At 40.6% G+C, this 13,818-nt stretch overlaps 2 protein-coding genes across 2 annotated transcripts; one reads left to right on the top strand and one right to left on the bottom strand.

Moving 5' to 3' along the window:
* Nucleotides 1–516: 516 nt before the first annotated feature.
* On the top strand, nucleotides 517–3,037 carry LOC104615713 (ADP/ATP translocase 3; the record flags this gene model as incomplete). The annotated part of the gene is made up of 3 exons (XM_010292891.1): nucleotides 517–1,003; nucleotides 1,760–1,900; nucleotides 2,394–3,037. Coding segments are annotated over 3 exons (786 nt in total), but the record flags the coding sequence as incomplete, so codon positions are not given.
* A 2,621-nt stretch (nucleotides 3,038–5,658) lies between these two features.
* Nucleotides 5,659–13,522, bottom strand: LOC104625299 (granulocyte-macrophage colony-stimulating factor receptor subunit alpha-like; the record flags this gene model as incomplete). The annotated part of the gene is made up of 6 exons (XM_010292892.1): nucleotides 5,659–5,727; nucleotides 8,504–8,585; nucleotides 9,247–9,340; nucleotides 9,991–10,120; nucleotides 10,944–10,976; nucleotides 13,383–13,522. Coding segments are annotated over 6 exons (548 nt in total), but the record flags the coding sequence as incomplete, so codon positions are not given.
* Between the last annotated feature and the right edge of the window lie 296 nt (nucleotides 13,523–13,818).

The raw sequence follows: 13,818 nt of genomic DNA, 5'->3' as shown, positions 1-13,818 counted from the left end.
GCCCCGCCGCCGCCCGTATGGGCTTTCGGCCGCCCCAGCCCGTGTCTTGCGCTTGCCTTTCTTCCTCAGGGCCGGCCCTGCCCGTGTCGGCAAGCCCTGGGCTCTGGAGCAGCCGGGGAGCAGTGTTAAGCCTCTTTCTGGTTCTTAGGATTGTGCAAGCCCTCCTGTATATATGGTTCTTTCTTCACTTATGTTCTCAATTTTTTCTGCCTATGTGTAAAACCCAGGCTTTTAATTCTCGAGAATTAACTCAAGTCAATCCTCGAGTTCTTGGGTCTTCACCAAAAGACAAATAAATGTCACTACTTTTAAGTCCTAAGATTCAAACTCACCCAGGAGGTTTTGTTTCTTGTAAGTTTGCTGTCACAGCTGCTTTATCATGGTAACAGGGGCTTAATCTGTGTGCAGCTGCCATTGAGCATTCAGGCTTAACAGCTCATTGCAGACTAAGTCCAGCAGTAGTGCAGGCCTGCCAAGGCATACAGTCAAAATACATAATTTTTTTTGGATTTGCAGGTACAACATGCAAGTAAACAAATTGCCGCTGATAAGCAGTACAAGGGTATCATCGATTGTGTAGTGCGTATTCCAAAGGAACAAGGAGTGCTGTCCTTCTGGCGAGGAAACTTGGCAAATGTCATCAGATACTTCCCAACTCAAGCTCTCAACTTTGCCTTTAAGGATAAGTATAAGCAGGTGTTCTTGGGAGGTGTAGACAAGCACACTCAATTCTGGAGGTATTTTGCTGGTAACCTGGCTTCTGGTGGTGCAGCTGGAGCCACTTCCCTCTGCTTTGTCTACCCCTTGGATTTTGCAAGAACCCGTTTGGCTGCTGATGTTGGAAAAGCTGGTGCAGACAGAGAATTCACTGGTCTAGGAGACTGTCTAGTCAAAATTACCAAGTCTGATGGTCTGCGTGGCTTGTATCAGGGGTTCAATGTCTCTGTCCAAGGCATCATCATCTATAGAGCTGCCTACTTTGGGATCTATGATACAGCAAAAGGTAAAATTTCGGAGAGGATCCGATAAACCTATTTTCAGAATTATATTGTCTGTTTTTGGATGTTACACCATGTCTGCCTGTAGTAACTATAGTTTATGTGAGTGTGGAGGTGGAAGGGGGGGTGTCGGTGCCAACATCAGTGACACTGCAGTGTTCAAGGCAAACCTTGGGCATATATTGATGGCAGCAGGTTTAAATACCTTTGCTTTTGTACTTGTCCTTAAAGGAATTTTTCCTAATGCCAGCAAAAAATGTTGCTAACCATGCACAATTACAGCTTCTTTTTCAGTGCACTACTGTAGTTACATTAAACTCATTCAGGTGTGTTTAGCAGAATGGGATTGAGTGGTGCTTTTACAAAGCACTTGTTTGTTAAGCTTGACATTTGGTCATAGAGGTTGTTGATACTAGCTTAAATTTTAATATAATTCACAGGGACAGTGAGTTACTTTACTGTCATTTATTTCTAAAAAGAGTATGGAATAGTTAGATCTCTTCTTATAATGGTCCAAAAAGAAAACTGGTGCCTAAATGTTACCTGTTTTGATTACTGAGAAGAAGATCCTGTGAGTTTCTGTGATTTTTTTTTTTTATTATTGGTTCAGCATTAGAATTTTGTAAAGTGTCTTGGTGCAACTTCGAAGTATGGCTTTACAATGTTTCATAATATTTCAGCTAGTAAAGTAGCTGTCATGCAGTGAGTTAACTGGAGGAGGATGTACAAGATAAAAAGCTAATTACTTTTTTTTATTGCAGGCATGCTCCCAGATCCCAGAAATACTCATATTGTTATCAGTTGGATGATTGCCCAGACGGTGACTGCTGTGGCTGGTGTGGTCTCCTATCCTTTTGACACAGTGCGACGTAGGATGATGATGCAGTCAGGACGCAAAGGAGGTAGGCTGTTAATTTGTGCAGATCTTTAAGCAGCACTGACAAGGTGGAGTGCTTTTTTCCTAACAGTCATCCCTCCACACTTACAGTTCCTTGTTCCACAAGTCTGATTTAAGCTATTATTTAAGCTATCATTTAAATGATATGAGGAAATGCAGTAGGGTCATAACTTGTGGTGTCTGTCAGGAGTTATGCTGTGGACTGTTCTTTATAGAATATGAAATGGGCAAATGGACTGCCTGTTCGCAATGATAAATTGAATGGAGGCAATTAGGGAACAGTATAATTGACAAAAAGAACACTTAACATTTTTATTTTGTGTCTTAGCTTTTAATAACAAGGCAAGAAGCCTTTCTATTGCCTGAGCTACTATTTTGTTACAGTCTTAAAATGTGGTTTGGAACATCACAAAGTAGAGAGGTGAAACAGGGCAGTTGTTAAAAACATCTTAGATACAGTGATAGGAGTTAAATGACTCTTTGCTCTTTTTCTACAGCTGATATCATGTACTCTGGAACAATTGACTGCTGGCGGAAGATTGCAAGGGATGAGGGAGGAAAGGCGTTCTTCAAGGGTGCATGGTCTAATGTTCTCAGAGGCATGGGGGGTGCTTTTGTGCTTGTGCTGTACGATGAATTCAAAAAAATCATTTAAACAGCCTAACTAGAATTGGAAATCAAGTTGAGCAGATCATGTAGAATAACTACCATTATGGACCATTGACCTTCAAGAAATTCCTGAGAGTCTTATTTATCGAAGCCAGATGATATTCGTAGATGGGGCTAGAAACTGACACAGAGGACTGATCCATTTCTCAGTAACATGCATGAAGACACTGAATCTGGCAATTCAGTGTGGTGGGTTTTTTTAGCAGTGAGGAATGAGTGGTGTTGGTGCTGGGTCCAAAGTGGCTGGGTCCAAATGAGGCAGAAAAAATTCTTTGCCTGTGGATCAGTCCCCAGTTTCAAGTCCTATCTTCTAGGACCATAAAATTGTATTTGAAAGTACTTGCTAACAAATCATGTTCTTTTCCACTTGTACTGAAGCACTATGTACCATTTTGCACAGCTGAACATCTAGCAATTTTGTTCTTAAATTGGGGCATTTTGCTGTTAAAACAATAAACATACTTACTCTGTCTGTGTTGAAATTATTACATAAAAGCTTTGGGAAAGCCTCTTGTTTGAAAACTTGTTTCAGGTAATGGTTCCTCTGATACACTTACACTGCACTCTGTAACAGAATAAGCTTTTTTTTAAGAAATAATTGAATGTGAGAACTTTGGTGGGGGGAAGCATGGGTTATACTAATAGAAACCACTCCCATTCTTTGTGCCTGATAGTGTATGATGGGCTGCTGCAAGTGGCTTTTTGCATGATTCTTAGAAATTGATTTGCAACTTTTCATAAGATTTAAAATGGGGGGTTTTCTGTTGTAGTGCTAGGAGAACCCAAAGTCCCAAGGACAGTCAAAAAGTAATGCTCTTGCCCTTTGTAAAACAGCTTAAAACTACTTTATTTTTTTCTAAATCAATACAGAAAGCAATGTGGCATTCATGCAAAAACCCAGGAACCTAGTAAATAACTTCAACTTCTCAGTAACTGATGTATTGTATTGTTGCTGCTATTTGGAAATGCTGATGGCACCATTTAGGATACTGTTTGGCCTGATCTGTAGCAGTGGTCAGTACTTCTGTGGAAGGTGAATTTAATCTGAAATGAGGCTCATTTTAAGAGGTGAAGTTGATGGGGTATGTGGGAGGGAATATGTGTGCTTCTGTGTAGCTGTAAAATATAGATCAAGGTAGGTCAGCCTTCAGTATTAACTGATGCCTCGTTCTGGGGGTTGTCAGAAGACCAAAACCATGTTGAATAATTTCTCATACTGCTGTTTGAGGTAATGTAATGCCTATGTGCCATTCTTCATATGTATATAATCTTACTTTTGTACTTTGTAATCTGCAAAGACATGTTAGGGGGACCAGTAAAGGAAAACAAGGTGTTCATCTTCCAGTCATGTTTAAGAACTTGCTCTATATCTTAAAGAAACTGTCATTGTATGAGTCGCTGAAGGCTGACTGAGCTGTCATGTTCTTTTGTGTGCCTTCTGAGGTTGCTGTTCAAGGTGAAGTATTTTAAATTTATTTGGCTTTGGCTGATTATTGCCTTCCTCTCAAACATAATTTACCTTTTTCCTTCACTGTTGCAGACGCACAGCTTTCAACATCTGTATGTGAGTGTGACACAGCTACTTTGTACACAGGCTTAATAGCAAACTTTATGTACCTACTGCAAATGTTTTTATCCTGTTTGGTAACGGTAGCTCTCTCTGGGTGTGGGCAGGTCATTTGATGTTGACCTTGCCAGTCAACCTGCTGTTTCAGTTGCAATTACACTGACTTTGGGGGTCAGGGAAGAGTATAAATACATTGCTTAGGTTTATTTTCTATATTGGTGGCTTGAAAGGTAGAGATGATGGTAGAATACCTCACATAACCTCACTGTGAGTGTGTGGTGACCCAGGCTTTGTGAGGAAGAACCAAACATGATCATTACTTGAGCAGCCCCTGAAGGGGGGATGACATTTTTCACCCCTCCCCTCCAGAACTAGGTTTTAACCAGAAGAAATGGGAAAATAAATCAATGCAAGTATAGGGTTTTTTTTTAAGTGGAACTGCAATTTACGTATGCTGTGGGTTCAGCATGTACTACTTGATGTTCATTTTTTTAGTGTGTGGCTTCCCTTAGTCATGCAGCGGCAATTTTCAATGTATGATTATGCAGTGTGGGAATATAAAAGGCAAACAATAAATGAGACTTTTAAAAAAAGCACCTGTTTTCTGCCTTATTGAACACTGGTTGAAATGTATTTACTTTGAAAAATATTTTTGACAGGAAAAGATCTGGAGTTTGTATAAAGAAAACACTGGCATCTAAAGCCTGTATTACTTTTAAAAGGCATTGGAAATAGTGCTTGCACACTTTGAAGGGAAAAAATAATTAAATATTATGAGAGATTTTATTCCAATTCTCACAACTGTTACGCTGACATATTTTTTTTAGGTTTTAAATAATACCTGTGTAAGTCCGTATTAATATTGCAGAGGTTCACATTTGCATTGGAAATACTGAGCTTGTGAAATGACTGATTGGCAGCCCTGCATGAATAGTTACTTTTGGCAAGTGTCATTTCATTTCCCATTTTCTGTCTTGCATAAAGCTTATTGAATGTACTGTGACAGTTTGGTATTGCTGGTTGCAAGGTTGAAGGAAGGGCCATTTTAAGCATGCTTTAAGTAGCTAGTTTCTGGGTGTATCTAAAACTGGTAAGCTGGGAAAATTAACTACTGTGGCATTCCTAAGCAGTCCTATCATCCTATAGGAAACCATTATGTTCAGAGCAAAGAGGCATCGTAACAATGAAGACAGGGAAATACCAAGTTTCTGCCATATTGTGGATGAGAGGCCTTGTTTCGCACTGTGAAGAAAGTCTCGGCAAGGTTTAGGCAAGTCTTCACACTAGGTGTTTGCAGAAAAGCTTAGCTGCCAGGCATTGTGGTCTTGAACAAAAGGAAAAAGAACACATTTTACTGATTTTTCTCCATTTTTTTACCCTGCTCCATTTTAGGTGGATTTTTATGGGACAAACAGTTTTATAGGTGATTATATTCACTTCTAGTCTGCTTTGAAGTACTCCTTGTCAGGAGGATCTGTGATTTTCTTTCATAGTGGAGAATCCAAGTGCGTTTTCTTTTTGGAAAGTTAGGTCATCTCTTCAACCATAGTTATTTCCTCAGTACAACGTTTTTTTGGTGGATTTATGTATTCTGCCTAAAGAGAAAGAAAATTCTGTAACATGCAATAAGCTACGGAGTCACTTGGTTAGAGAATATTTCTAAATGTTAGATACACCAGTACCAAAGGCACCTCATCTTGCTTTTTTAATACATAAACGCAAAGCAGGAGAAAATTTTAAGGACAGGTAAGGCTTGTTTAACTTAGCGAGTACTGATTGTACAAGTTATTTGTCAGCAGAAGGGGAAAGAATAAAAGTTGATGTAAATGCTGGACCACCTTAACTGAGATGATAAAGATTTATCCAGTGAGTATTGCCTGAGTTTTCCCATATGTAGGCATTAACTAGACTTACAGAGAAAACATTCTGGTTGCTATCATACAGTTTTGCATTGGTTAACCTGGAGTTCTACAAGAGTGGAAGTTCCTAGGTAAGATCATCGTACTGATAACAGGACTTGGGGCTTAAAATTTCAAGGGGAGATAATTTTGAATTAAGAAAAAGTAGGAGAGAGTACTGGGGGGGCAGGGGGAAGCGGATGCGGGGGCAGAGGGAAGCAAGCTTGCTGTCATGTTGAGGGTATGTTACAGAACAGCAAACCAAGATGGCTTGGTGGGGGATTTTGTGTAGGAAATCTGTGGGATTGGGAAGCACTGCAGGGCTTTGTGGTCATGGTGTTTTGTGCTGCTCGGCCATTCTCCGAGGAAAGTGCATCATGCACACTGAGTGAGTCTTGCAAGTTCTTGGAATATATTTAATTCAGGAAAAGAGGAAAACGAAGTAATATAGTTCTGAGTGAAGGTGAGGAAAGCATTTGGGGTAAGAATGACCAAAAAGTGAAGGAAGAGGAGTGGAATAAAATGGATGAGAGGAATGCAAGGTCTCTGATGCACTGAGTGAATTGGTTGGTAGGATCTTGCCCATGGCAAATAGGAAAACTGGCGGTTCTTTAACACAAGTGTTAAGCAGCTAAGTGCAAACTCTGTGCAGAAAGGTTAGGGTTGTCAATCAATGAGGTTTTTCATTGATCTAAGGAAAAGTTGTATTGTGAAACAGGGTAAATAATGAGAAAAGGTGAAAGGTTGTCGAGTTAAGTAGGGACGAAATGAGGAAATGCAAGCTTTAGAAAGGTGTTATTAGCAAAGGACATTACAGGTTTCCAAGTAGTTTATAAATACATTGGCACTAAATGCCAGGAAGAGATAGTCCCAATGTTCAAGGGAGAAGGAGAACTCTCCTGAGATAGCCCATTTCTGCTTTGCGTTCTGTTTTGAAGAAATCCAGCATTCAGTCAGTATTAAAGATATCTGAGTGTGGAAAGAAGACGTAGAATAAAACTAGGCCTTAAGACTAGATTAAAATAGGCAAAGAAAAGTCTAGAAACTCTTTGGACACGTGAGAGACGAATTATCTTCACCGTGCCTGTTGACAGGTATGCGGGCTTCACAGTTACTGCTGATAAGTCGCTGCCTGCGTGGAAGTGCCTGTGCCACCGTTCACAAAACCACATCCACAGAGGCTTCTGAGTTCTACTGGAGTGATTTGCGCAATTCTGGTAGTACATGCACAGGAATTTGGAAGCCCCTCAAGTTTAGTAAAAGCAAGCAATCTGGAGGGTCTGCAACTTTTGAAGGACCGCTTGCTACTTTAGAGCAATTACTGTCAAATCTAACGATTTGATAGACCACGGACTGCTGCTCTGTAGCCTTAGCTCTGGCAGCCTGAGATGAAGTGAGATACTGGCTACTTATGACCTAATGTATATGAGGAAACTCATCCAGGTTACATCACTACCTGCTTTCTGTTAAAGCCAAAGATGGACCAAAGCCAAAAAAGTTAGGACAATATGCTGGTATATAGTTACCCAAACGGGAGAGTTTTAGTAGTAATAGCTTTGAGGATTCTTTGTAAGGATTAAAGGAAAATTTCTGTGTCACTTTTGAAAGCCTCTTTGAAAAGGGTGGTTGATGTTGCCCACTGAAACACTGCAGGCAATAAACAACTAGCCTGATTTATTGGCCTAAAGTGCATCTTTACTTTAGCCAGCTGATGCAGAGCATTCCCCCACTATGTGGACGCTGTGCAAACCACTCTTCAAATGGACAAATTAGAGAAACATGAATGGTTTGAAGCTGGGTTGTCATGACATGTGAAGAAAGACTGGAAGAGCTAGTTGCTGTTGACAGTGTACAAATATGTAATACTGTAAATTGGAAAAGAATAAGGATAAGAAGTAATGGATTTTAAGTGCAGTAAAATAGACTATTAAAAAAACTTTCTAAATGTAAGGATAATGAAACATTAGAATAGACTGCATAGGGATGCATGTCAAAACTGTCGTAACTAATCCTATGCTGAAGCAAAGGCGGCGGCTATTTAAACTGATGAGACTTTCCAGCTCCACTTTTCATGATTTAGTTCAACAGTATTTTTTTTATGGGTACAGGTCAGACTTACAAAATATATATTCACATTGTATTATGATCATTGATATTTGAAAATGCTAATGGCAAATGCTTCCTCACTTAGATTATTTTCTTGTAACCAAAACTGGTACATGCAGAAATTACCAGTCTCAGTAAAAGTGACAACTCTGGTCTTAAAATATGGCTGCAAATATGTGCAGGGTAATCAGTAGTCTCAGCACTGGCGTAGAGCTTTTCTAGTTTCAAAACAGCATACTTTGCACAGGAGCAAGTTACTTTTTAATGGACCAAATTTAACTCTCATTTTTATATACCAGTTCTTCCAGTCTTTGGCCTATCATGGTTTATAGTCAACAAATTTGACTGAATTGAGATGAAAGCATACCTGGATATTTTCATTGGTGGATGCATTCAATTTGTCTCTTGGTTGTGGAATGGGAGAAAATATGCTTTTGAGACTGCAATACCTTTGAGTACAAAATGGGATTGTGAAGAAATTAAAAATATTGGTTATATAACTTACACAAACATTTTAAATTGTACCTTAAGGACTATTTTTACTTTCAGGATTGAATAACTATTGCTCTACAAACCACTAAGCAAGAATGAAAAAATTTTGAATGTAGACTGGTGGGTAACTAGTATTACGCTTACCACTCGAGTAATTAAAATTTGTTTTGTGATGTGAGGCACAGTGAATACTTTATTAAACGATTACTTTCAATAAATCACATGACATAACTTTCTTCCACCACTAAGTGAGAAGTTTTATCAAAATAACGACATGTTCCTTTGTCCCGATTCCTTCCTGTCTGGCATTGTATTGAAGCCAATGGCTTCAAAGCACCGTGGATGTTAAATGCTTAAAAGTAAGAACAGAAATGTTTTTGCAGGATCTGGTGGAACCACTCACTTACTAACTTTAACATCCTTTTCCCCTTTTTCACTTGTAGTGATTTTGCATGCCAAACTGGCGTCCACAACAACACTGGTAATAATAATTCATGACATTGATAATCAGATTATCAAAGTCTGCAGGTCGGAATGTGGGCCATGATAGATAGGAGGAATGTGTTTTGTAGAAATAATACTATAACAATAGTTTCTACATCAATATGGTTGATTTACCTTTTGAAAAGACAATATTGGAGTAGTGTTACTGAGATTGTTCCAAGTGCTATCAGAAATAAAATCACAGAAATAAAGTAATCTCTCCCTCGACCTGAAACATCCAAGAGAGAGAATTACTTAGCATGCCAAAAAGCCAACTTTGTGACTGTCAGTAAAGAATGCAATTTCACCCAATTTTTTGACTAATCTGAAGGACTTCAACTTGACATCTGACAGAACTTTGTCAAAAAGTTCAGGTACGCTTGCCATATTTTAAATCATTTTCAAACATTTAAAATGTAGAGAATTTTTTAAAAAAATCCAGTAAAGGAGAAACAGTCACAGAATAAAAAACAGAAAAAAAGTAGTGGAACTGTAAAAAGAGTGTTGAGGAACGGGTGAAAAGGAAGAGGTGGAAGGAAGGGGATTATATTCATGGCAAAAACTTTAAAGAACCGAAAGACAGCTCTGGCACTCTGGACCAAAGAAATGGCTGGGTCTATCTCAGCCTGTTCCTGTAGCCCTGGCATCTGAGAAACTGCTGCCTTCACAATCCCAACTAAACAAAGGCTGGTATCAACCTCCATTGCCATAGTACTGGAGCATCTCCTCCACATTAACAATTTCCCACCGGTTCCTTCCATGTCATTGGGTAAGAATTAAGATTTTATTTGTATCTGTGAGTGTGAGGGAGAAAGGGAGGCAAACATGTTAATATTGAAAAAAAAAAATCTATATTGAAATAATATTTCACAGTCTTACCAAACTCGATGGGTTCACTCCATTCCCCCCAGTTTGAGCTTATGAGACAGTTTTTTCCACGTGCTCTGATTTTCAGGATGTATTTTTTTTTCTCATTGTAATTTTGGAATTCGTATCGATCAATCCTTACCTAGAAGCAAAGCAATCAGACTGTGCATTTCACCCCATAAGCAAATATTAATAAAATTTGTGTTTTAATTTTCTGACACAGTTTCTATAAAAAGTTGGATTTTGAAGTTTATTAGGTCTTGAATTTGTTATGCTTTAAGGACCCTTTTTTCGTGTCCTTGTTTATGGATCCTAAAAAATCCAGAAGGATGGAAAGCTGAAACTGGGGAAGCACCCTATAAATTCACCTTGCAACTTTTATGACGATTAAGGATGCAAAGAATATTCCCTGAACGATGTCTGTTTTTGCCAAACAGACAACGTTTTTGAGACAATCCTATAACAGATACTTGTCACCTGGCCTCATGATAGAAAGTCTGGAATCCTCCAAGTCTAAGGTGCTTCCAGGGCTGAGAGGACCACACAGATGCAAGGGGAAGACTGACGTTGTGTATTAACTTCCACAGGTTTTGAAGATCCCGGCATTCCCTTTGTTCAGCTGTACTGAACTACAGTGGTACTTTTCCAACAACAGATATGAGAAAGAGAAGGTCTTTGATTTATATTAGGCAAAATGTCACATAAGTCTTAATAAAAATCACAATCTATTTGTGTGATAAATGGAAAGTATGAAGTTTTGCGAAGTGCATGGAAAATTCTGCCTAGTGTAACCTACCCCATCCAAAAGGCATATGTTAAGTTTACGCATAAAGATAACACAGGAGCATATTTTCCTGAATTCTCATTGCTATATTGGTACAAAAAATATAGATCAAGAAGTAACTATATTCTATGTTATGGTATAGGACCTATCATTTGTATAGGACAAGAATACTTACTCTTACAGGAGGATCCTTTTTCTTTTCTTTGGGCTCATCCTGCAAACCAAAGACAAATCTTCATTTTTATTATTTTCTTGTCAAATAATCAAGTATTTCTCCCTGTCTTGTTGCTCATTTTCTTACTTACAAAGATCATAAGTAATTTTAAACTGAAAAATCAATGGGATATTCTGCTTTAGTAATGTCCCAAAATATAGGACTTTATGCAGTGTTTTGGCTTCCTCCACTTAATTTGAGAAAAGAAAGGAAACGTATTATTTATCAGTGGTTGGGAGAAGCTGTATTTGTCTCTAAGGGCATATTTACACTGTGCGTTCTCATCCAGCAGAAGTATATCCAAATTACACAAGCAATCAAGTTATCCTCCATTCCACAGACAATCTGGAAGCTTTGATTTCACAATAGTTTGATAATGGGGCAGAAAATTGATGTGAACAGCAAATTTACCCTCCTTTCAGTCAAAGTCTCTGTTAGACATCTGATTGATCCATACTCAGGGGCTTTCCCCAAAGTACTGTGAAGAGCTATTTACACTTTTTAGCTGCCTTGCCTCTGACGGCCCCTCCCCAAAGGTGTGGTTACCTCTGCCGTCTCCACGTAGGTACCTCTGGTACCTCCAGTACCTATGGCGCCGTGGGGCAATGAGGCGCGCCCCTACCGCGCAGCTGCGCGAAGCCCTGGCTGCGCCCTGGCTGCTGTGGGGTATCTGTGCTCCTCTGCAGACACCCGCGTTAAGGTGTCTCAGTCTCTGAGATTAATTTCACGCCCGAATGTAGGAATCTACCGAATCCCATCCCTTCTGACTGTGGCATGGGAAAGAAGAGGTAACGTGTATTTCTTTAAAAGAGACATTCTAGTAATATTGTTTTAGTCATATGCTGTAACCTGTATCTTTACGTAGAACATTCTAAGTATTTCACACAGGACCTTGCTGTCAAGTGATACCAGCCAGCTGGAAAGCTACGTGTTGTAATTGCTCCTTGAAATAGCTACCAAGGTAGATTCTGTCAACGCATGCAGGGTACAAAATCCAGACAATTCAAACAGCCTGCAAGCTGCAGGCCTTGTTTTGAATGAATTAATGAGTTTTAATGATGTATTGCTTCGTTGCAGTTGTATATTTATGCTTAACCCTTAGCTGATCTTTCCTGTAAAGCTGTTGTGTTACAAATGCCCGAGGAACTGCCACTACGGTTAAGCTTCTGAGCTGTGGCTGGGAGATGGGGAGCCCTAAGTTGTCATGGCGCGGGCGTCATCCGCGTGTGGAAACCACGTAATGGTAAAATGGGTATCCCAGGCATGGGCAGGAAGAACGCTATTTCTTGCCTCTTTGTCAAACTCCTGGACTCAAAGAATTGTCCTGCCCTTTGTCCTTTGGGGTGTTGAAATCAGGTCCTTCAGGCACTGAGGTTTGTGGGGGAGGGTTGGACACCTCAGCCTCTCTGCTCCGTCGCGCTTGGTGGAAAGCAGCCATACCTCAGCGGGGGTAAAGCACGCGCTCTGTGTTGTCCCGCACTTTTCCTTGGTCACTGTGGTAAGTTGGCAGTGCTCTGCCCATAGCGTAGGAGAAATCCAGCTCACTTTTGGTAGATACATGTTTACATCTGGGGTAGGTAGGTAGGTAGGTAGGTAGATAGATAGATAGATAGATAGACAGACAGACAGACAGACAGACAGGCATTTTAGCTTCCTCTCTTACAGCCAGCGGAAAGAAAGCAGCACTGCAGGGACACGATTTCTCTGTCAGCTACTTTGGAAGGAGTCGGGTAACACCAAGCCTGACTGCAGAGAGAGCAGAGGGTCACTCTCTGAAAAGCAAAGGCGTCCACTGCGGGCGTCTGTGCCGGGCCTGTCTGCGCTTTTAGCGGACGCTGTGTAGACAGGCGGGGGTCGGGTTGCCTCATCCGGGCTGCCAAAGGGCACCGGGCGGTGGGAGAGGTGGTGGAGGAGAGATGCGGAGGCTGAGGAGGCCAAAACAGTCCCACGCGTTGGAATTGAGGGGCAGCTTTCCAGCATCTGCAAAATGCCGTCAGGGTGGCTGAAGCCAAGGCGCCCTGGGAAGCGGGGCGAGCGTGAGGGGCCCCGGGCTGGGCCGGAGGCTGCGGGCAAGGCAGCGCCCTCGCTGCAGGCTGCCATCACGCGGTCATCCCCTGCGAGATGTGCCGGTGCAGGCGAGCACCGCAGGTGGTCTCCCTGTCTGTGGGACAGAGACCCCCTCGTATCGTTTCCCTGCTCTCCTCGGCTTTTCTGCTTTGCACCTCCGACTGATTAGTTTGCAATACGGCCATGAGCGGTGGGATGCAAGACCAGCAAAGCTGGAGCAGGAGGACACCACAGCTTATGAGAGAGAAGTTAATAAATAAAGGCAAGAGAAGTTTGCGGGCTATAGATATGAACGTATATAGGTACGGTGCCAAATACAAACCAAGAATTTTTTTTTACCTTATTTTGTATGTTAATTTCATACTGAAAACACTTTACGTCTTCCACATGACTTGTATGGGGTGGTTGCCATGTAATTATGCAACCCACTGAATCTCTAGTACAATTGGCAGTGACATTTAATGGAGGAGTGAGTATTTCTGGAAAGAAATGAAATAATTAATGTAGACACGTTCAGTAATCAGCTATAACTCACATGTGCATAGCAAAATACATGTGAAATTGAGGCAACTGATGTACAACTGTGAGCTACTAATGCTAACAAATGTTATCTGGTAAACAGGAGTAAAATACAGTAGCAAAACTTGGGAATATACAGTTGTTGGACATCTGAAGTAACTGAGTTCATGTAAAAAAGACATGAAGGATTATGTGTAATTCCATAGTAAAAATCAGCAGAGTGCCATTTTCTTCTATGTCTAAATTTCACATTGAC

The sequence above is a fragment of the Phaethon lepturus genome, unplaced genomic scaffold, assembly GCF_000687285.1.
Source record: "Phaethon lepturus isolate BGI_N335 unplaced genomic scaffold, ASM68728v1 scaffold54068, whole genome shotgun sequence".
NCBI lineage: Eukaryota > Metazoa > Chordata > Aves > Phaethontiformes > Phaethontidae > Phaethon > Phaethon lepturus.
Note: the sequence above shows the minus strand (reverse complement) of the source record. Positions and strands in the feature narration are given on the sequence as shown.